Raw genomic sequence first — 23578 nt, forward strand, 5'->3', positions numbered from 1 at the left:
ACCTCCATTATGTAGTTGCAGTCCTACTTTCTTCTGATAGGGTAAATTACCCCAGACAATAATGTAATCCCCTTCTTGGCTTGTTGATCCAGAGGCATAAGTAGCCCAAAGTGACCAGGTGGCAATCTTAACTTCCAGTTCAGTGGTATCACTGTTGTTTCTCCTGGAGAAAGCACACCCCATTTTGGAACTAAAACCTGTAGACCAGGAGAACTCAGGGTACCAGGGACAGGAAGCAAAAATTTTCCTAGTGGATCACTAGGGGTAATAGTGAGTGGTACCACACCCATTTCCACCCCTTGGTTCCTGACCCATGGATCCTGGCTATGGGAGAAACAGCGCCATACAGCGGATGCCGATTCAGAGCATACACAGCTTCCTGGAGAACATTACCCCAGCCTTTCAAGTTTTTGCCACCTAGTTGGCACCGTAATTGAGTTTTCAAAAGGCCATTCCACCGTTCTATCAATCCAGCTGCTTCTGGATGATGGGGAACATGGTAAGACCAGAGAATTCCATGAGCATGCGCCCATTCCCGCACTTCATTTGCTGTGAAGTGTGTTCCTTGATCTGAAGCAATGCTATGTGAAATACCATGACGATGGATAAGGCATTCTGTAAGCCCACGGATGGTAGTTTTGGCAGAAGCATTGCGTGCAGGGAAAGCAAACCCATATCCAGAGTATGTGTCTATTCCAGTTAGAACAAATCGCTGCCCCTTCCATGAAGGGAGTGGTCCAATGTAATCAACCTGCCACCATGTAGCTGGCTGGCCACCTCGGGGAATGGTGCCATATCGAGGCTAAGTGTGGGTCTCTGCTGCTGGCAGATTGGGCCCTCAGCAGTGGCTGTAGCCAGATCAGCCTTGGTGAGTGGAAGTCCATGTTGCTGAGCCCATTCATAACCTCCATCCCTACCACCATGGCCACTTTGTTCATGAGCCCATTGGGCAATGACAGGAGTTGCTGGGGAAAGAGGCTGACTGGGATCCACAGAACGGGTCATCTTATCCACTTGATTATTAAAATCTTCCTCTGCTGAAGTCACCCTCTGGTGTGCATTCACATGGGACACAAATATCTTTATGTTTTTAGCCCACTCAGAAAGGTCTATCCACATACTTCTTCTCCAGACCTCTTTGTCACCAATTTTCCAATTATGGTCTTTCCAAGTCCCTGACCATCCAGCCAAGCCATTAGCAGCAGCCCATGAGTCAGTATACAAACGCACCTCTGGTCAGTTCTCCTTCCAAGCAAAATGAACAACCAGGTGCACTGCTCGAAGTTCTGCCCACTGGGAGGATTTCCGCTCACAACTGTCCTTCAAGGACACCCCAGAAAGGGGTTGTAAATGCTGCAGCTTTCCACTTTTAGGTGGTACCTGCATATTGTGCTGAACCATCTGTAAACCAGGGCCAAGTTTTCTCTTCATCAGTCAATGCACTGTAAGGAACTCCCCAAGAGGCCATAGCTCTGGACTGGGAAAGAGAAGGTAATGTGGCAGGAGTGGAGACCATGGGCATTTGTGCCACTTCTTCATGTAACTTACTTGTGCCTTCAGGACCTGCTCTGGCTCTATCTCGTATATACCATTTCCATTTTACAATAGAGTGCTGCTGTGCACACCCAACTTGATGGCTTGGTGGGTCAGACAACACCCAACTCATGATAGGCAACTCAGGTCTCATGGTGACTTGGTGGCCCATGGTTAAGTATTCAGTCTCTACTAAGGCCCAGTAGCAGGCCAAAAGCTGTTTCTCAAAAGGAGAGTAGTTATCTGCAGCAGATGGTAAGGCTTTGCTCCAAAATCCTAAGGGTCTGCATTGTGATTCTCCTACAAGGACCTGCCAAAGGCTCCAGACAGCATCTCTATTTGCCACTGACACTTCCAGCACCATTGGATCTGCTGGATCATATGGCCCAAGTGGCAGAGCAGCTTGTACAGCAGCCTGGACCTGTCGCAGAGCCTCCTCTTGTTCAGGTCCCCACACAAAATTAGCAGCTTTTCTGGTCACTAGATAAATGGGCCGAAGTAGCACACCCAAATGAGGAATATGTTGTTGCCAAAATCCAAAAAAGACCAACTAGGCATTGTGCCTCTTTTTTGGTTGTGGGAGGGGCCAGGTGCAGCAACTTATCCTTCACCTTTGAAGGGATATCTCGACATGCCCCACACCACTGGACACCTAGAAATTTTACTGAGATAGAAGGCCCCTGTATTTTTGTTGAATTTATCTCCCATCCTCTGACACGCAAATGCCTTACCAGTAAATCTAGACTAGTTGCTACTTCTTGCTTACTAGGTCCAATCAACATGATATCATCAATATAATGGACCAGTGTGATGCCTTGTGGGAGGCAGATGATCAGGGTCTCTGTGAACAAGATTATGACATAGGGCTGGAGAGTTGATATACCCCTGAGGTAGGACAGTGAAAGTATATTACTGACCTTGACCGCTGAAAGCAAACTGTTTCTGGTGGTCCTTACTAATAGCTATTGAGAAAAAAGCATTAGCCAGATCAATAGCTGCATACCAGTTACCAGGGGATGTATTGATTTGCTCAAGCAATGATACTACATCTGGAACAGCAGCTGCAATTGGAGTTACCACCTGGTTAAGCTAATAATAATCCACTGTCATTCTCCAAGACCCATCTGTTTCCTGCAGTGGCCAAATAGAGTTGAATGGGGATGTGGTGGGAATCACCACCCCTGCATCTTTTAAGTCCTTAAGAATGGCAGTAATCTCTCCAATCCCTCCAGGTATACAGTATTGCTTCTGATTTAGTATTTTGCTTGGTAGGGGCACTTCTAGTGGCTTCCACTTGGCCTTTCCCACCATAATAGCCCTCACTGCACGAGTTAGAGAACCAACGTGGGGATTCTGCCAGTTGCTCAATATGTCTATGCCAATTATACATTCCGGACTGGGGAAATAACTACAGGATGGGTTCGGGGGCCCACTGGACCCACTGTGAGATGGACCTGAGCTAAAACTCCATTGATCACCTGGCCTCCATAAGCCCCCACTCTGACTGGTAGTCCAGAGTGACGTGTTGGGTCCCCTGGAGTTAATGCACTTCTGAACCAGTGTCTAATAATCCCCCAAATATCTGATGATTTCCTTTTCCCCAGTGCACAGTTACCCTGGTAAAAGGGCGTCGCTCTCCTTGGGGAAGGCTTGGAGGAAGATTAACAGAATAAATTTGTGGCAGTGTAACAGTTTTCTCCTCCAAAGGGACCTGGCCTCCCCTTCATTCAAGGGGCTTTGGGTCTGTAAACTGTTTCAAGTCTAGAAATTGATTAAGGGGCCATGACTCTGTGTTTTTGTAATTTAGGTTAGACTTCTGTTCACTTGACCTAGAACTCTTTTGTTTATAGAGCTCCAAAAAGAATTTAGTAGACTGCCCTTCTATTGTATTTCTAGGCACCCCATGATTTACTAGCCAATGCCACAAATCTCTGCGTGTCATATAATTTTGATGCCTCCTTTGAGTTTGCTGTCTATTATAATAGCCACGTCTACCCTGTCTCTGGTGATTAAGTTCTGCCACCTGGCTTCTGCCAACTCGGGATCCTGTCATCCCCATTGTGTTTAAGGATTCCAGCTCAGTGACAGCAGTTCCTACAGTAATATCTGACCTACAGAGAAGTGAAACCACAGAGCTCTTGAGGGATGATGGTGCTAGTCTCACAAATTTATTTCTCACTGTTCTGGTAAAAGGTGCATCCTCTGGACATTCCTGGGGTATAAGAGGAGGCTTTGCATGATAAATCCACTCTAACATTCCAGTCTCTCTAAGCCTCTGGATCCCCTCATCTACATTATACCAGGGCAGTTCTGGCATTTCAACCTCAAGTAATGTTGGCCACCTTTTGATCCATGTTTCAACCAACCACCCAAACAAGCTGTTAACACCTTTTCTAACCACTCGAGCTATAACATTGGATGCAGAATCTCTGCTTGGTGGGCCCATATCGATAAATTCAGCCTGATCCAGCCTTATATTCCTCCCACCATTATCCCACACTCTTAAAATCCATTTGCACGCATATTCCCCTGATTTCTGTCTATATAAATTGGAAAACTCACGCAGTTCTTTTGGAGTATAACGTACCTCCTCATGTGTGAGACTTTGTACCTCACCTTTAGCGGCCTGTTGGGACTTTAGTCTAGTTATAGATCAGGAAGAAATGAGAGGTGGTGGGGGTGGGTCATGAAAAGAATTAGAAATATCTTCCAAGCCATTTGCTTCAGGGCCTTCATTTGCAGTTTCATCTGGTGAAACAGGATTAATCACTTTAGGGCTAATTCCTTCAGGAGGAGGTTGGGTGGCCAATTCCTCAAGGCAGGCTGGAGATGGGGTGGCTATGTCCTCAGGGCAGACTATTACAGGGTTATCTAGAGAAGGCTCAGCATGGTCTAGGGTTTCAACCTCACCCCCAACATCATTATCAGTCCATATGTCACCATCCCATTTTTCAGGGTCCCACTCCTTTCCAATCAATGCCCTCACTTTAATGGCAGACACCATGCAAGACTGAGATTTCAGTTTACGTTGTAAAGTTGCTACTCTAACAATAAGATTCTGAGTCTGATTTTCAGAGATCTCAAGTCTACGGCTATAGGAAATAAGATTTTCTTTCAGGATACTCATAGAAATATCTACATCTTTCAGACGGCGCTTAAGCTTCTTGTTTGAAGCCTTAAGCCCATGCCTTTCACCCCTTAATGTAGCCAATTGTATCTAACAACACCCAACCAATATCTCTATAACTCTTATTTCTACAAAACTCCGTAAAGGGGTCAAAAACATTATCCCCCAGAGTCTGGCTTCGTACAAGCGAAGCATTAGGAGAACCGAATGATGTGAATGGTGATATTTTGACTATCTCCTTTGCCAGCTCACTCCATGGATTGGGAGTGTCATTCTGATTACGGGAATCAGAGTCCTTAGTGTCTCTGAGTCCAGTCAGAGTAGAAAACCATTCATAAAAACCCATTTTTAAGATTCTGTTTCTTAAGAACCACTCCTGGTACCAAGATGTATTCGTTAGGGTTCTCTAGAGAATCAGAATCAACAGGGAACACTTGCAAATATAAAATTTATGGAAGTGTCTCACGTGACCATAGGAACGCAGAGTCCAAAGTCCACAGGGCAGGCTGCGAAGCCGATGACTCCAATGGATGGCCTGGATGAACTCCACAGGAGAGGCTCACCAGCCAAAGCAGGAATGGAACCTGTCCCCTCTGAGTCCTCCTTAAAAGGCTTCCAGTGATTAGATTTAGCATCACTAATTGTAGAAGACACTCCCCTTTGGCTGATTACAAATGGAATCAGCTGTGGATGCAGCTGATGTGCTCATGACCTAATCCTATGAAATGTCCTCATTGCAACAGACAGGCCAGCACTTGCCCAATCAGATAAACAGGTACCACAACTTGGCCAAGTTGACACATGTCCCTAACCATGACAACACTCAATAATTAGATCACCTCTATTTACAGCATCTGGGGCCGCTGTGCTCATTATCCTAAACCCTGCCCATCCTTTTCTCTAATAAAACTATCAGAATTATTGTAGTTCGAGGAGACAGATTTTGGGCCGCTAGGCCATCTGTTCTCCTACTATGTGCCTAGTAATAAACTCTTTCTCTCTTTGAAACCCCAGTGTCTCAGGAATTGGGTATTGGGTGGCACAGGCAAAAGAATCCATGACCTTTACCTGGTAACAAAATCGTAATTCTCCCTGTCATCTTCCCTGATGTCAGGCTCTCTGAAGTATCAGGTAAATCTAATGGCCTCATCAGATACAGCTCCCTTAGCATGAATTCCTAATTTTTGAGCATTGTCCTAAGCCACGTTGGGCATGTAGAGCTAGTAAAAAACTGAGGAGCTTTTTTTAACTCATGCTAGATCTTGCCTCCCACTCATTCCCCCCAATACTGTGAAGCCACTTCCGGTGATAGAAATGGAGCATGTGATATCCCTCAGGTATTAGGGCAGATCAAAGCCTGACAATTACTTTCTCAAGACATATTGTATATATAATTTTAAAGCCACTTTCTGAAATGAATACCTGGATGTCAAATGTGTATCCATATGTATACAGAAACACATGTACCAAATTCATTTTATCTAAGTAAATAGTTACTGAAATGAAATAGGGTGCTAAAAGTGCAGTTGTGTTTTTTTCCTGTAAAGATGAGGTACAGCACTTGTGAAGGAAAAGCTTTATATACTCTTTTTATGTCTAGTGGGTAGATTTCACAGATCACAAATTTGTTAATGTGCTAATAATAAGTAACACCCTTCCTTTTCCCTGGCTGGGATTTTCGGATTTTAACACAGCCCACTGTGTTAAAATTCAGAGGATCGAATGCAGTCTGATAGTAAAAACTTAATCCTGGTCTGTTTAGTGTAGGGTCAATTAAATCAATATTTTTGTGATTATTTCCACCTTTAGGTCTTAACTCAAATGTCATCTCAAAGAGTTTGCATCCACCTCTTTAAAATTATATGCTATATAAAAATGTGCTTCCTCCCAGCTCCCTTTCTCTCTTCTGTTTTTCTCCACAACACTTACTTCTTCTATTATCTCAGTGTGTGTATTTATTTTGTTTACCACCCAACTCCCCAGCAGAATGGAATTTCTATAAGGCCTTATATTTTTGTCCATATTTTCAGTGATCATTAGTTCCTAGAGCAGAACCTTAAACAATCTACCTCTGAATCAATTTTTGTTGTTACATTTGAATTCAAGTTTTATTTCCCTCTTGCTCCCAGGGCAATATATAAATTCTCTGGGGAGGGGCATTGAGTCCTCAGTCATTCCGATCTGAGTTTATTGCCATCCGCTGAATGGTCTAGCCTATCAGCTGATGTTCATTCATCTCCCAGGTGTCTTATGGATGCATATTTTCCCCACTGAGCCTTGGCGATGGGTCCACACTGCCTGCTCTCCCAGCCTCTAACTGGGAGTCCTCGGGTCACTGTTGCTCTCACAGCTTGTTCCTTGCCTCTCCCTGGAGCACTGGAAATCTAAGGATGTTCTCTGGCAGGTTGGGGATAGCAGTCTATGGTGGTGGAAAGTGTCCTATCAGCCTAGACTTATATATATATATATATATATTTTATTAGAGAACAATCATGCATAAAATACAGGATTCCCGTATACCACCCTATTGCTAATACCTTGCGTTGGTGTGGAACCTGAAGCTGCATTGTGCAAGGCTTTGAGTGTGGATGATACTGGGGACAATGCTGTTTTCCTGAGTACAACCTGGAAAGCTAGGGAGAAATTCACTTGGTTCCTGGAATCTACTTGGTCTCTAACTCAGCGCCTAGGGGTGGGGGGTTTGCTTGCTTTGTCTAACACTCCCGTCCTCTAGGCTACGCAATCTTTAGCCTGTCAGAGAAGGGAAAGCCTTGGCTCTTTATCTGTCCTTCCTATCTAGCCTTGCTCTTTCGGTATTCAAAGGTAGACCTTTTGAAAATCTGAAGGCCTTTCTCTAAAGACCTACGTTTCAGCAATGACTTTTAAAAGCCTATTTTAAAAACCTTCAAACCAAGAATGGCCTTTCTGGTCTCTTTATTGAAAGGAGCCTTTCTTGGCAGTGGATGCCTCAGGGTCTTGTTTTAAATGGGGTGGGGTGGAGGAGGGCTGCTGAGTGAAAGGGAATGGGGGTCCTTTTGGGCTCACAGCCTCATATATATTTACTTAAGAACAGAGCAAAGAGGTGAAGTGATGGATGGAACATATCCCATAGCTTTTCCCTTTCTAATTTCTACATTAAAATGAATTTTTCGTTTGCGTTTGATTTCTGAGGAATGTTTTTTTTTTTTTTTAATATTCTCTATCTCCATTCTGTGAAAATTCAGCCCAGAATTCATTTTTAGTAGATGCGCTTCCAGCAAAACTTGTTCTTAATATCTCTGGTGTGCACTCATCTGAGATTTTCCCATTTGTTCCCAGGTGCTTGAAGGGCTGATTTGGTTTTGAAATTTACGGCTAACATCCACTGAACTTGGACTTAATCTTTTTATGTTTACCTTACATCTTTCGCAACATAATGACTTTCAAGCTTCATTGAACTTGATTCACGCTAAACAAGGAAAACTGGCAGGGTGGGGCCAGCTGGAAAAAAAGAAAAGCTTGCTTCTCTGGTTTTGGTATTCTGCCACGTTTTTGGTTGCACTACTTGAAGTGGCACTTTGGCAATATTATACCGAACAATTTTTTCAAAGGCACATTTAGGGTACCTGCTTAGGAAAAATGTGGGCCAGATGGGAATGAATCACAATACTGAATTGCCACTTAACCTAACAGTTCATAAGTGCGGCCAGACTCTCTGTTTACATCCCTGGTAGTTTGATGCCAATCAAACTGGCAGTTTATCAGTTCATGGGATTTTGTTGGCTCTTTTTTTCTTTCCTCAGGCAAAGAGCTATTTAAAAAGAAATTTACAGCAAAAAAGCTGAAGCCCAAGAAGTTTATATAATTTATTAATCTTACTTTTTAAAATTTTATTAAATTATGTACAGTGTCAAAATGAAACTGATTTAAGTAAAAAAGAAATTTGATACTTAGGGAAGTGAAGGTATTGAATGTGTGTATTTTAATTCCCTATGTATTATTCATAAGTTATTTTGCAAAATAATTGATGACACAGAGATCTTCCATGTTAAAGTAGGAAGAGGGAAAGCCTTTACATGGTAAGCAAGTAGATTAGAGGAGAGGGAGATAAATTAACTGATTCTGGCAGAATTTTCCCAGGAAGTTCAAGAAGGTAGACTAGATATTTTTAATAGGAGAGGTACTTATTTTGTATTCTTATAATTGATATTGATTATTTGAGGGGGGAAATGCTATTTCCCAGGAATTCATGTAGCAACCTTTCCTTTATATTTCTAGAAATATATATATTCAAAACTATGATTGAAACCATTTTACTTCCAAGATTCATGCCAATCACGTTTTATTCAAAAAGCTTTGTTTTTGTTCTTTTTCATCCAGAAGAAGTTAATAGTCCATATTAGCAGTTGATTGCCCTTTGTATATCTAATTAAATTGTATTTATAAGATGAAATGGACATTCTTGGCCAAATTACATTTATGCCCTTTTACAATATTCTCATTATGATATAATTTGATTCTTAGTTACTTTGTCAGGATGTCCTATAAACAGAAAAATGGCTTTATAAATCATTGTTGATGTCATTATTTCATATTGGTTAAACATTCGTTATGCCAGCTGTGCTTACAAATACAGTAACTTGAAGTCTATGAGTTTCATAAATATGTGTATTTATTTTTACCACGTGATATGATTTAAAGTACAACAGAGAAGACTTCTGGGGAAGATGGTAGAGTAGGGATTTCCAAGACCCAGCCCTTCTTCCAATAAAAGCCAGTAGACAGGCAGGAACCGTGCGAAACCGGCTCTGGAAGGCCAGTAGCACACTGTGCAGTGCCCAGGGAAGCACGGTAGGAAGAGATTGGTAAACCCTGTGAGTAGCTCTGTCCACGCTGTAGCTGGCAGCGCCCATCCTGCACTCTGGCGGCCCGCCACACTGGGATACAGTCCTTGGCTGGTTGCTACTGAAGGGACATAAAAATCCTCTTCCCCAAGAGCGGATCTTGGGTACAGTCACTGCGCTGATCACAGCTTTTGATTTGCGAATTCGAACCACCGGGTCCGGGTCCCTACTGTTTCCATCCGTCCTGGACAAAAGCCACGTCAGCTGTTGTTTCAACCCCTCCCCGCACAGGGGCGGAGGCAGGGCCTCCTCAGGGCTGCAGGGAACAGTTTGCTGAAGGCTACGGTCTGGAGGGGGTGAGGTGGGGGGCCTGGAAAGCACACGTTCAGGGAGCCATCAGCGAGGCTTTTGGTTTCCATCTGAATCCCCTCCACAGGACAACTTCTGGAAGGAGGGTCACCCTGGAAAGGATTTCCCAAGTCAGTATTTCCCGGCCAAAACAGGGGCAGGAGCCCACAAAGAGGATGTACACGAGCTCCCAAAGCCCCTAGAGAGAGTCAAGAAAGATGCTGAAAGCTTTTTTGATGATTCCCTGAAACTGCACTTTCCTGACCTGCCCAGCAGGTGGCATGCTTCAGCAACCTGGTCCCCGCAGCTCTGAGGGGGCCCTGCATCTTTAAACCTACACTGCCTTTGCCCCTGTCGGGGTGGGATTGAAACAATGGCCATGGCCAACTGGACGGGCTGAAACAGCAGTTCAGAGCTAGGACCCAGGTCTCTGAATTCACTGATCAAAAACCATGATGAGTGCTCAGCTGTGGGCCCCCTCCTCTTGAGGAAGAGGACTTCCACGTCCTTCTCTGTCCTTGGTGGCCAGCTCGGAACCAAACCCGAGGTGGCTTATCTCAGGAGTATGGGATGGGCACCAGCAGCTGCTGCTGCATGAGCTTCTCACAGTCTTTACCAGTGTCTCAGCCTCTTCTTCCCACTCTTCCCTGGATGCTGTGCAGTGCTCCCCTGAATGCTGTGCAGTGCTCCCCTGGTGCCCAGAGCCCCAAAACAGTTGTTTCAGACAGTTCCCGCCTGTCCACTAGCTGTTGGAGGAAGAGTAAGTCCTGGTGCTCCCTTCTCCTTCATTGTCCCTGGAAGGTCATGAACTCTTTCTTGAGGAAAATATTTTCTGAATGACAATGTTTGTATGTCTATACATGCAGTTTCCAGATTTGTGTGTCTATTTAGACATCAGGATTCGATAAAATACGAAGACTTGAATGAGTGATTAAAAAATTGCCTGTGGCTTCTTTATAAAAAAAAAAAGATTGCTAATTGCCTATACATGCATCATTCTAATTTAAAACAACAAGATTTCAGGTCTGTAAATTTAACTTGTGAATATAAGTCAAATGACATAAGCCAGTAATTACCATAACTGTTGAAATTGCTAGACAGATCTTAATTTATTTAAACAAAACAAACTGTTTCTAAAACTTGCCTATAAACAGATTGGTTATAAAATATAAGATGTTTTATAATGACATAGGACTGATGAAGATAAAGCCGATTTGATTCAACCTTAAAAAATGATTCGTTGCTGAAATACATTGATCCATTCAGCAAATTTTATTGAATGCCTACTGTGTATTGACCACTGTTCAAGGCATTGGGCATAGTTATAAACAGAAAAGATACATTCTTTGCTTTCAAGGAGCTTACTTTGTAATGATGCCAGCTGTAGCCTAGAATAATAAATAAAGACAATTTATAGTCTGTATCTTAAAGAACACTTTCTCACATGTTCTGAAAATGTTTCTTAACAAAATTACGTGACGAATTTTCTCTTCTTTGCACAAAAGGCGAATCTTTGAGAGGAAGATGCATGTACATTTATGTTACCTTGGTAAATAAAGTTAATTTTTTGAACACCTACGTACTGAAAGGTTGTTATCTGCCCAGCACTGTTGAGAGTATAATAGCAGTGAGAAAAATGGATCAGAAGCAGATTCTGACCCCAGAGGGCTTACATTTATAGGGAATACAACAATGACAGAAGATTGAAAGAGAAGCAGCTGTAAAACAGACTTTTTGCAAACTCTGTAGTGAAGAAGCAACCTCTAGTTGAATAAAATGAGACAAAGGTTTGTTGGGGGGGTGGTGGCAGTGCTATTTATTGTCCGTAGCGCTTATATGTTTGTGTTGAAAATTTAATACTTTCAATTTTAGAATTCTTCCAAAAGAATAAAACTTATACCCATTTTAGTACCTTCTCTCTCCAGCTTAGAGTGTGGATGTAGTCACTGGTAAGTGTCCTATTAATATTTAAGCCATAATAATATGTTAGATGATTATATAGGTGAGATTTTCTCCACTTCCTAGCCTCTCTACTATTTGGAGCCTTCCTATATAATGTAAGTAAGCATGACAGAGAAGTAAGCTAAAACAGCATTAATTTTCCTTAGAGAATAGTAAACAGATAGTATCTTAAAAGGATTAATTGATTTACAAAATAAACATTGATATTATGTTCAAAAGGAGAGGACTTTAAGAGAAATCCATCAAATAGTTTAACAGGTAACTAATAGTTTGATATCATCTATTAAAAAGCCTCAAAGCCTGTTAGGAATGCAATGATAAGTCCTTCTTATATGTGGCAGATAGATAAATTGCCTCATTTCTTGATTATTAGCAAAAAAATGAAAGCATAGAGATGATTTGCATTTCCACCTGATGAGTTAACTACCTGAAGGGACAGGAACACAGGCTCTCTGACAAAGTATTTTGCCAGTGGTTACCACTATGCTGTATGGGTCATAGTTATGTGGAGTCATACAAAGACTATTACAGGAAATTTTAAATCTTGACTTTTATAAAAAAGACTACATGTATTTATTTTGCTTTCCTTTATAGTTACCAGCTGACAAGCGGATACAAGCCTGCGCCCATGGACCTTAGCTTTATCAAACTTACCCCATCTCAGGAAGCAATGGTGGACAAGCTGGCTGAAAATGCTCATAATGTGTGGGCACGAGATCGAATCAGGCAGGGTTGGACTTACGGTATTCAACAGGTACACACGGGACTTAGTTCCACAGCACTTGGTCTCCTATCTACTCAGGTGGAAATTGGCATAATTAGCAGCAGGAGAAATGAAATCCTGTCTGCTTTAAAAGTCACGTGCAAAGTGTCTAACTGATATCATAATGGACTTGTACATATGCAGCAAAACACCTTTTTAATGCTGAACTCGGGAAATTTAATGACCATAGTTTGGGTGTTACAAAAGAGACATATTGGTGCACAGTAGATATTACTAGAACCATGATTTGGAACACGGTTTTATGTCATTTCTCTCTCTGAGATGGTTAGGGGAAACTTTGGGAATATGAGAAGAGTGAAATAAAATAATAATAAAATAAGTCCATAGTTTCTTATTCTAAGCATTTAGGGACAAATGAATTCCTGAATTCAGGTTTTTTATTTTATTTTCTTTTTAGAAGGGTAATATGCCAATACATTATATATTGTATGACACCCTTTTACGCAGTAGACTTTAATAAGTTAATATTTGTTTAGCAAGCATAGAGGTGATCATTGCAAAAGGAATAAAGATGTAAACAACCTTGTACCATTCAGATCAGGTTTTGCCACCAAAGGAGTTTTTGTGAAAGTTAAGAAAAAAGCAAGGTTTTCAGAGTTTTCTGAATTCTGGAACTGGGGATAGGTGATCATAGGTCTCTGTTAGTGGTGAATAACTCGTGAGAGTAACTGACAGTAATTAACTAGATATTGAGGCAGCATAGAAGAGGAGTTAAGAGCAAGTTTTTGCCTGCCCTCTTAACGTCTGTGTGATTTTGGACATCCTGCTTAAATTTTCTGTACAATTGTTTCCCTCGTCTGTAAATCAACTCCGTTATGTAGCTTCTGTAAGTGAAACGTGACAGCAGTGCCTTTCTATCTAATAAGTAGATATTACTATGAAGTGCCAGTCACTATACCTAGAATTTTGGATGGCTTTTCTTTTTTAACTTTCATACCTCCGTGAAGATGATTCTTATCCCCAATTCTCATACGACGGACACACAACTTTAGAGTCATTTGCCCAAGAATAAACAGCTGGTTTAGTAGCAGAGCTAGAATTTGAACCCAAACCTTCTGACTCCAGAGCCCAAATTTTTCACTTCCCTATGACATTGCCTCCTGCTGGGAAATGCTGAAATTCTCTTATAAATGATTTTCAAGAATAAAAGTGATAGTTACTTATAGGCTCAGAAGACGGTGCCGGATAAAGCTTAAAAGTTGTTTTGAAAATTTACTTCTGGGACCTTTCTAAGCCAGTGACTTTTGTCCTTGGGAAGAATAAAGAAAATTTGCATAGCTTTGATTTATGACATAAAATTTGACAATATTGCATATTGAATTAAACGGGTTAAATTGATGGGAATGTCAAGACTCAAGCTGTTTTAGCTTCTGTGTGTGTTAACATGAGCCTTATACTACAGAGGCAAAAAGAATGAAGTGCCTGTATTGTTTCCGTCTAAAGGGAGAAGACCCTGTATGGGTCCGGCAGACAAACTGGGATTTCCACAATACCTACCTCTCCCTGGAGGTGCCCCTTCCCGGGCAACCCCCTCCCAGCTCCCACTGCATCTCTCCATCACATTCCCCACTGACTCCACAGATGTTGCTGTGTTATTTGAATGAGTGTTCTCCTTAATTATTCTTTACTTTCATGTTTATCATACTCTAGTTCAGAGTTCTTCTTTAATTCTTCTCGCACTTTGTATAAACTTGAATGCAGGAGTTTACTTGAATGAATTCTTTTCTGTCTCTCTAACCTAGCTGATCTTGAAACATTGTTTGACATCATATCACTTGGGGAACTCCTTTTAACAATCAGATTCCCAGGACACCATTGCCTGAGATTTATTAGAGGCTATAGAATTTCCATATAGGAAATATTTTGGGGCAGCAACTGTGTTGAAAGGCAGGCTTTGTGCCGGGCAATATTTTGAAGCTGCATTGGCAGTGCATATACTTGGTTTGCAATGCTTGTTTATTTTGGGGTGCCTTGGAGGAGTACTAATGGAAATCCTCAAAGCACCTACTCTTGGTGCTACCCCAACAAGCAACCCTGACAATTTTGGTTCTGGGTGTCAGTAGATCACATTTGGAAAGTGCTTATAGGTATTCAGTGCAACTTTGCTGGGGTGGGAGCAAAGAAGGAAGGAACGAAAAAGTTTACATTGCTCCTGGCTACCAGCCCTGTGGACCCCATAGCCTATTTTCATTAGAAGGTGTAGGGTTAGCCAGAGTCTCCCAATTCCTCTTATGCTGAGGTAAGTGAAGAATTGATTGTGCTTCTTGAAATATGGAGACTTTGACAATTATTGCAGCAGGGTCTCAGTTAGTGTTTGGGAAGAAGTCATTTCTCCAATGCTGTTGCCTTAACTGTTTACAGGAATTCATGCATCTTCACAATTCCAATGAAAGTAAGTTTTGGAGCTCTAAAATTGGGCATGCTTTTGCCAACACAGTAAGGTAGCCAGTTCTCTCTCTTTGCCAACAACGCTTTAATGACATTTAAATTTAGAGCCTGTTTTATAATAAACAAATAGTTTTGAGTTTTGTGGTCATTTTAATAGTCTTTATATTAGTTTAACCAGTGGATGTATCTAAATTTATTCATATTTTTCAAGATATTCGTGGGACACAGAATGGCAGTCTGTAACACATTAGGTTTTCTCTGAAGAAGGGACAGCAGTCTTACATTATTCATTAACTCAAAATCGCTGAGGGACACCCAGTACTAATTTGACTCACCTTCTGGGAAAGACTTGTCAGTGGTATTATATGTTCTGTAAGTTTGTACCTTGCCTTGTGACCACGGCAGATGGCAGATGGTTAAAGAACTTTCGAGATTGGTTTTTTGTTATTGTTTTCCTTGCCTTTCTTGTGGAGAGAGCTAGTTTTAAATTAATACACTTATTTATTTGATTAACTCTTTAATATAGATAGTTTGGTAACCTCTGTAGCTTGGGAAGATGAAAGGAATATAGAAGGGCAGATTGTACCCCCAGAGGTAGTTTTGATTTGGTAGCTTTTGCATTTCCAAAAGCCATTGGCATTGCTTTGATGTGCACCTTTTTTTGTTCCTGTAGGATGTAAAAAATAGAAGAAACCCGCGCCTTGTTCCGTATGCTCTTTTAGATGACCGAACCAAGAAATCAAATAAAGACAGCCTCCGAGAAGCTGTGCGGACACTGCTGGGGTATGGTTACAACCTGGAAGCTCCTGATCAAGATCATGGTATATATATATTTTTATTTATATTTTAACCATGCCTGCCTCTGCCTGCAAAATCATGTAGTAATGAAATAAGTAAATAAGAGGGTAAGTGCTAGATAGAGTACTCTCATTTGTCCAATTTAGGTTTAGAGTAGTTTTTCTTTCTCCTGCCCCAGGATACCTGAAGCATTAGATCCACCTCTCAGGGTGGCTTCAGTCCTGCAGTGATTCTACCCAGGGCAGAAAGAGGTTTATCTTTCCAAAGAGTTTGAGCTGAATAGCAGTCCATTAAGATTCTAATCTTGCAAACCACAGACACCCCCAATACCAGTCTTCCATCAGAAAAGCAGATTTCAGTTGATTATGGTTTTGGCCCTATAGAAGGATTTAGCGTTTTCCAAAATCCCACCTTCATTATTTATACTCATACATATAGGTGATATTAATTAACGCACTAGTTTGCTTTACAGAAAACGCATTAGAATAGCTCTTCGGTAGTTATGTGTTGGATAAATGGAGTTTTAAAGGCTCTATGAAAATACATTTCTCTTAAATAACACCTTTAAAAATAATGGTTTAAAAGGATTAACTCCTTAATCCTTTGTTCAGGTGATTTGAATCAATATTTATATCTGTATTTTAAAATTGAACAAATGAAATGAAGAATTTTTAAATTATAGTTCCTATTTTTTTTGACAAAAGTTGTTTGTTTTAAAGTCTACCTCAATATCCTGTAATGACTAATATTATCAATATGGTAACTGTGTACAGGAATGAATCTAGATCTTAAAGTAATAATAATAATAGCCAATATAATATTTATATCGTGCTCAATATGTGCAATGGGTTTCTATGACCTTTGCAATTATGATTTAATCCTCATAGTAACTCTAAAGGATGGTGCTTACAATATGCTCATTTTACAGGTAAGGAAATTGAGATTCAGAGACTTATGTATTTTCCCTTTTACTAAGTGGTAGATGCAGGATCCCAATCCCAGGTATTCTGACTCCAGATTTTAGTTCTTTGAGTTGAGTAAGTATGTATGTAGCATTCCGAGAGATCTTGGTAGTTATTCATATTTATGTTACTGGAAATAAATTTAGATGTCCACTTGATAACAGTACTCTTCGGAATCATAATATAGAATCTTGTTTATCTTGAGGTTAGCATTATAACAACAGATATTGGGTGCACTCTTATTATCAACCAGATATTACAAGGTTTGCAGGATCCAAAAAAAGATCCCTGCCTTAGAAAGTGTGCAGCCCACGTGATCACCTGGATGGAAATATGCAATGAAGGCTTCAAGGTCAAGAAATTGCAATCAGGAAGTGTTGTTCAATTTTCTGGTATGGAATCTGTCCTCAAACCTACTTGAGTCTTTTTTATTATGATTTTAATTGAGATATAATATACTTAAAGTAAAATGCACAGTTTCTAAGTGTGCGGACTGGTGAATTCTGACAATTATATATGCTACATCCCCCAACAGCGTGTCAAAACTTTCTATCATCCCAGAAAGCTCCCTTCTTCCCCTTTCCAGGCAATACTCTCTCTCTCAACAAAGTAACCACTTTTTTACTTCTATCATCATGGATGAATTTTGCCTCTTCTTGTACTTAGTATAAATGTAATCTTTACAATCTGTATTTTTTAATCTGGATTCTTTTGTTCGATGTGATGTTTTGTGATCATACCTGTTATGTTTATCACAAACTTTGTTGCTGAGTAGGATTCATTGTTCAGGTATACCCTTCCACGACCAATATGGGAGGATTTGAGTTGCTCCCACATCCTAATCAAGACCTGCTAGTGAGTCTTTCTGTTTTTTAGCCATTTTCACGAGTATGAGATGGTATCTTATTGTGGTTTTAAATTGCAGTTTCCTCATGAATAAGAATGTTGATGCCTTTTCTTGTAATTATTGACAATTCGTAGATCTTCTTTTATGAAGTCTCGTTCAGATCTTTTGTCCGTTTTAAGCATTAGGTGGTTTGTCTTCTTTTCGTTGAATAGTGTTTATATATTCTGGACCCAAGCACTGTGTCAGATATTGCAAAAATTTTCTCCCAGTGTTTGGCTTACTTCATTTCTTAATGAGATCTTTCATAGAGCAGAAGTCCTTAATTTTGATGAAGTCTAACATCTTTTTTTGCTTTAGGGATGTGTGTTTTGTGCCCTAAGAAATCTTTGCTTATGCAAAGATCACAAGGACTTCCTTCTACAATTTCTTAATTTAGTAGTTTTATTAATGTCGCTTTAGCAATAAGATCTATGATACATTTTGAATTAATTTTTGCATGTAATTGGGGTAAGGGCCAAGTTTCTTCTTCCAGCACCATTCATTGAAATGATTATCCTTTCTCCATTAAAGTACCTTGGCAACTTTGTCAAATGTCTATTGACCACATATTTATGCATCTTTTTTTGGACTGTCTATTCTATCCCGTTGATCTAAATGTCTCTTAAGCCACATTGAGTTTATTAGTTTCACTTTATAGTAAGCTTTGAAATTGGGTAGGCTAAGTCCTTTTCTTCTTTTTTAAAGATTTTTTTCATTCTTCTGCTTCCTTTATATTTCTGTATCCATTTTAGATACAACTCAGTTTGACTTTTTTTTTGCATGGGCAGACACTGGGAACCAAACCCGGGTCTCTGGCATGGCAGGCGAGAACTCAGCCACTGCACCACCATCGCCCACCACCCCCAGTTTGATTTTGATTAGGATTGTAGTTGAATTTATAGATTGGTTTGGAGAAAATTGACCTATTAAAAATGCATTTGTCTGTAGTTTTGATTGTAGAGATCTGGCACATCATTTGTTAAATTTATTTCCTATTTCTGATACCTTTTCAAATAAGATTAGTTTTCATTTCATTTCATTTTTCAATTATTCATTGTTAAATTGAGAAACACAATGGATATTTGTATATTGATCTTGTCTCCTATGACTTAACTAATGTATCAGTTCTGTTTTTTGTAAATTTAGAGACTTCTCTATATATGCACATGAGTGCTGAAGAAAAAGACGATTTCACTGTTTTTTAAAGTCTTCAAGGCTTTTTTTTTTCTTTTTGACTTAATGAACTGTAAAGATTTCATTACAATGTTGAATAGAAGTGATGAGAGATTTTTTGTCCTTGTCTTGTTCCCAATCTAAAGGGAAAACAATTTTATTATTTCATTAAGTATGCTGTTACCTATAGGTTTTTTGTAGCTGTTGTTTATTACACTAAAGAAAGTCTTTTTCTATTCCTTGTTTGCTGAGAGCTTTTATTACAAGTGGGGTGTTGAATTTTGTGAAATGCTTTTTTTGCCATCTTTTGAGAAGATTATGTATTTTTCACCTTTAGTCTTCTAATATGAATAACATTGGTTTTTTGGCTATTAAACCAACTTTGCATCCCTAGGATAACTCTACTGTGTCATGATATATATCCTTTTTTATAGATAGCTAGATTCTCTTTGCTAATATTTTTTAAAGATTGTTTTCATTGATGTTTACAGGGAATATTGGTATGAATTTTCTTGTGTAGTATTGTCTTTGTCAGATTTTGATTTCTGGGTAATGCCGCCCTCATAACATAAGTGTTCTCTCCTCCTCTCCTTTCTGAAATAATTTGTACTAGTTTTGTCTTATTTCTTCTCAAAATGTTTGATAGAATTTAGCATTGAAGCTATCTGGGCCTGGAGTTTTATTCAGTATGAAAAACTAATTATTAATTTGGTTTCTATAATAGGTATGGGTGTTCTTTAGATCTGTTTATTTTTATGCCAATTTTTAGAAGTAATGTTTTCCAATGAATTGCATTTAAGTTGCCATATTTATTAGCATAAAGTTGTTCTAGGGCAGGCCATGGTGGCTCAGCAGGCAGAAATGCTTGCCTGCGATGCCAGAGGACCCGGGTTCGATTCCCGGTGCCTGCCCATGTGAAAAAAGTTGTTCTAATGTTTCCTAATTAGCTTCTTAGTGTGTGTGGGATCTGTAGTGACATTTTTTTTTTCATTCCTGCCATTGGTAGTTTATGTTTCTTCTCTCTTTCTGTTTTGATCAGTTTTCTTAGGGATTTATTGATTTTATAAAGTTTTCAAAGAATTAATCGATCCTTACCCTATTTTAAAAATGAACTGCATTTATTAGGTATATAGATTTTAGTAATAATAACCTTGTAATGATAAAGTCCATCCCAGTGTTTCCTCTTACTTTTTATAATTGATCCAACTATTCTTTTAGGTGCAGGTGAGTGTGATAGTCATAGAAATTCTTGAATTTCCACATTTGTGTATCTCTAGAAGGTATTAGGAGAGATGACAATCAATATTTTCTCTGTTAGAAAGATAATAATGGCAGTAAAATTTGAGCAAACATTTCCCATGATTTTATAGTCTGATGCATCAACCATTTTGATATCCCCAAATTTTCTTTTCGGTCCTTTCCACGTGAATATTTATATTTTGGGTAGCTAGAGTTTTAATAGAAATATATTATTATATTATTCTCCCCTCATTCTACTTCATTTCAAATATTTTGGAATTTATTTACCATACGTTAACAGGGGCTTTTCGCAATATTGCTTTCCTGATACTCGTTGAAAATTACGAAGGGAGAGTGCTGCCAAAGTCAAGCTTATTTAAATACACTGTGATAAATGAAAACCTGCTAATTAAAGAGGAACAAAAAATTAAAGCTCACTGCAGCTTAGAGAAATGATTAATGATGCCTATAATGTTACCTTGAGTCTTCAAGGAAAGGCTGAATTATGGTCGATATTCAAGAAGGGGAGTACGTTTTAATCTATATAAGGAAATGTGCCATGCATGCCAGATATAAATTTTTATGAATGGTAATTAAAATTTAAAGACATTAGTTAAGGGCAAAAACTGTATTGAGTTGCTTCTGATATTTCACTTTTAGGAGAATTTTATTCCAAGATTATGCTGACATATAAGATATAATTCCCATACCAAACCAGTATTTTAAACTGCTTTCAACTGTTTACAACCATTATGTAATTTTGTCTTCTTAACACTCCTGTGGGTTGACATAATACTACCATAGCCATCATTGTTTTGAATTTTTTGAAGTTTCCAAGAGGAACAAAGAATAGTTGATATATTATGAAATCCATGTTATTTCCATATTTGAAATCATCCTTATATTTATTTGATTTTATTGCATAGTTACTGAACATGTACTGTGCCAGTTCTGGGGATTCAAGGGGGAATAAGATGGTTTTTGTCCACAGTAGTTGTCAAGGAAGGCAAGGAAGATAGAGTAAATTAACAACATTACCATATGGTATAAGAGTTATACCCAAGTGTGGAATTACAGAGGGCTTAACTCAGTTTGATGGTGTAAGGAAAATCATCAAGAAGGGAGATTATTAGTTATCAATTGCTGTGCAGTAAGTTATTCTGAATCTTAATGGCTTAAAGCAACAATCATTTGTTATCTCAGTTTCTTTGGGTCAGGAATTTGTGTCAGGTGGTTCTTGAACATGGCTTCTCTTAAGGTTAGTATCCAGTTGACCAGAACCAGAACTGTAGTCATTTGAAGGCTTGATGGGGCTGGAGGTTTTGCTTCTTCGATTGTATACTCACCGGACTGTTGGCCATTTGGACTTAATTCCTTGCTGGCTGTAAACAGGAAGCCCAGGCTTCTTGCTTATCTTTTATGAAGACAAACGTCTTCATCGAGATGCATGAATGTCTTCATATGGCAGCTAGTTTCTTTCAGAGGGAATGCTCTAAGAAAGAGAGCAGGGAGAAAGCCACAATACCTTTTCCAATTACTTCCAACATATTATATTTTTTGGAGGTTTCCCTAAATGCAGTGATCTAAATTGTGGGATCTGTACTCAGAGGATGAGGAATTAGACTCCACTTTTTGAACAGAGGAGTGACAAGTATAGACATATTTTAGACCCACTGAAAGGAAGGAAGCTAGAATGGAATTTAGAAGCACCAGACTTTTCTTTTTTGCAAATCTTTTCTTTTAAATTAGAGAAGTTGCAGGCTTACAGAAAAAATAGCAAAAAGTACTAAATTGTCTATTCTACCCCTATAACACGTACATAGCAGATTTTTTATTTTTTAAAAATTACTCTGAGGATTCACTGGAGAATGGACTGAATATGAGCAAAAGTAGAGATTTAGATGAGGACAGTTTGGTGTCTATAAAAGAAGTATAGGTAAAGAATCTCAAAGGCCTGATCCTAGGCAATATGGCAAAAAGAGTGAATAGGACTAATTTCCTGACATTTAGAAATAGAACCTGCAGAATGTCAAAGGAGGTGTCCACGATGATTTCTGGATGAATAGATGGTGAATGCATCCATATTCACAGGGAACGTAGCAGTTGGAGCAGATTGAGATGGGATAGTGGGGAGATTGTGCGTTTGATGTTGAACAGCTTGATTTTAAGGAAGCTGTTATGTATATGTGCATAGAGCTGCGGCTGTAACTGGAGGGAACCAGAGGATTGAATATTTCATTTTTAAATGACATAAACCTGAACATATTTCTATACTAAGGGAAAGAACCAGTAGAAATGGAGAGATTAAAAACAAAGGAATGACCCAGGGGTATAAACCTCCCTGGCAATGTGGGACAGAAATCCCAGGATGAGACAGGACCTGGCATCAAGGGATTAAGAAAACCTTCTTATCCAAGAGAGGAAAGAGAGAAAAGAGACAAAATAAAGTGTCAGTGACTGAGAGATTTCAGAGTCGAGAGGTCATCCTGGAGGTTATTCTTATGCATTATGTAGGTATCCCCTCTTTAGTTTATGGTATATTGGAGTGGTTGGAGGGAAGTACTTGAACTGTTGAGCTGTGCTCCAATGGCCTTGTTTCTTGAAGATGATTATATAATGATAGAGCTCTTACAGTGTGACTGTGTGATTGTGAAAACCTTGTGTCTGATGCTCCTTTAAACTAGGGTGTGGACAGATAAGTAAAAAATATGGATAAAAATAAATAATAGGTGGAACAAACGTTAAAATTAATTGGGTAGATGGAAATACTAGTGGTCAATCAGAGGAAGGGATGACAGGTATAGTATGTATGAGTTTTGTCTTTTTTCTTTTTTGCTTCTTTTTCTGGAGTGATGCAAATGTTAAAAAAAAACTAATTGTGTCAATGAATACACAACTATGTGATGATATTGTGAACCACTGATTCCATGTATGGAATGATTGTATATTAAGACTGTTTGTGTGTTTGTATGTTGTTTTATTAATAAAACTATTTTTAAAAATAAAGGAGTGAGAAAAGGAGCTTGATGAAATTTGGCCTTGAGGAAGTAGAAGAGAATGAAATTCAGAACATGAGTGAAGGGATTGACTTTATAAAAATGGAGTATACCTGTTCCCCTAATACTAGTTGGAAAAAGTAAGGTTTAGAGAGAACCTGTAAAAGCCTAGGTTCATGGAGAATCAGGTGGAAATGGAGGCATTTCCTGCTGTGCAGCTATATCTTCTGGTTGAAATAGAAAATGAGGTTATTTGCTGAAGAGGAAGAGTTGGGGAGGGCTGGACTAAGTTAGGAGCCTTGAAGAAAGCAGTGAGATTTGCTTGATATAGAATTATTGGTTGAGAACCATTTTCTATCCCACTGTCCTCTGGCATTCATGGTTTCTGATGAGAAATTGGCTGTTGATCGTATTGACGATCCTTCGTATGTAAAATCACTTCTTTCCTGCAGCTTTCAAGATACACTCTTTGTGTTTCGACAGTTTGATTATGATGTATCTAAGTGTGTATTTCTTTGTGTTTCTCTACTTGAAACTCACAGAGTTTCTTGGATGTTAG

The 23578-nt window shown here is 39.3% G+C and overlaps 1 protein-coding gene across 2 annotated transcripts in view; it reads left to right on the forward strand.

The window, feature by feature from the left end:
* Positions 1-23578, forward strand: part of RYR2 (ryanodine receptor 2) — a 779580-nt gene that overhangs the window by 486951 nt on the left and 269051 nt on the right. For both annotated transcript variants that reach the window (XM_077168436.1, XM_077168435.1), the window contains 2 exons: positions 12388-12547; positions 15639-15786. In XM_077168436.1, coding sequence (XP_077024551.1) covers positions 12388-12547; positions 15639-15786 — 308 coding nt within the window. The remainder of the gene's footprint in view (positions 1-12387; positions 12548-15638; positions 15787-23578) is intronic.

This window comes from Tamandua tetradactyla, chromosome 7 (assembly GCF_023851605.1).
Source record: "Tamandua tetradactyla isolate mTamTet1 chromosome 7, mTamTet1.pri, whole genome shotgun sequence".
In the NCBI taxonomy this organism is placed as follows: domain Eukaryota; kingdom Metazoa; phylum Chordata; class Mammalia; order Pilosa; family Myrmecophagidae; genus Tamandua; species Tamandua tetradactyla.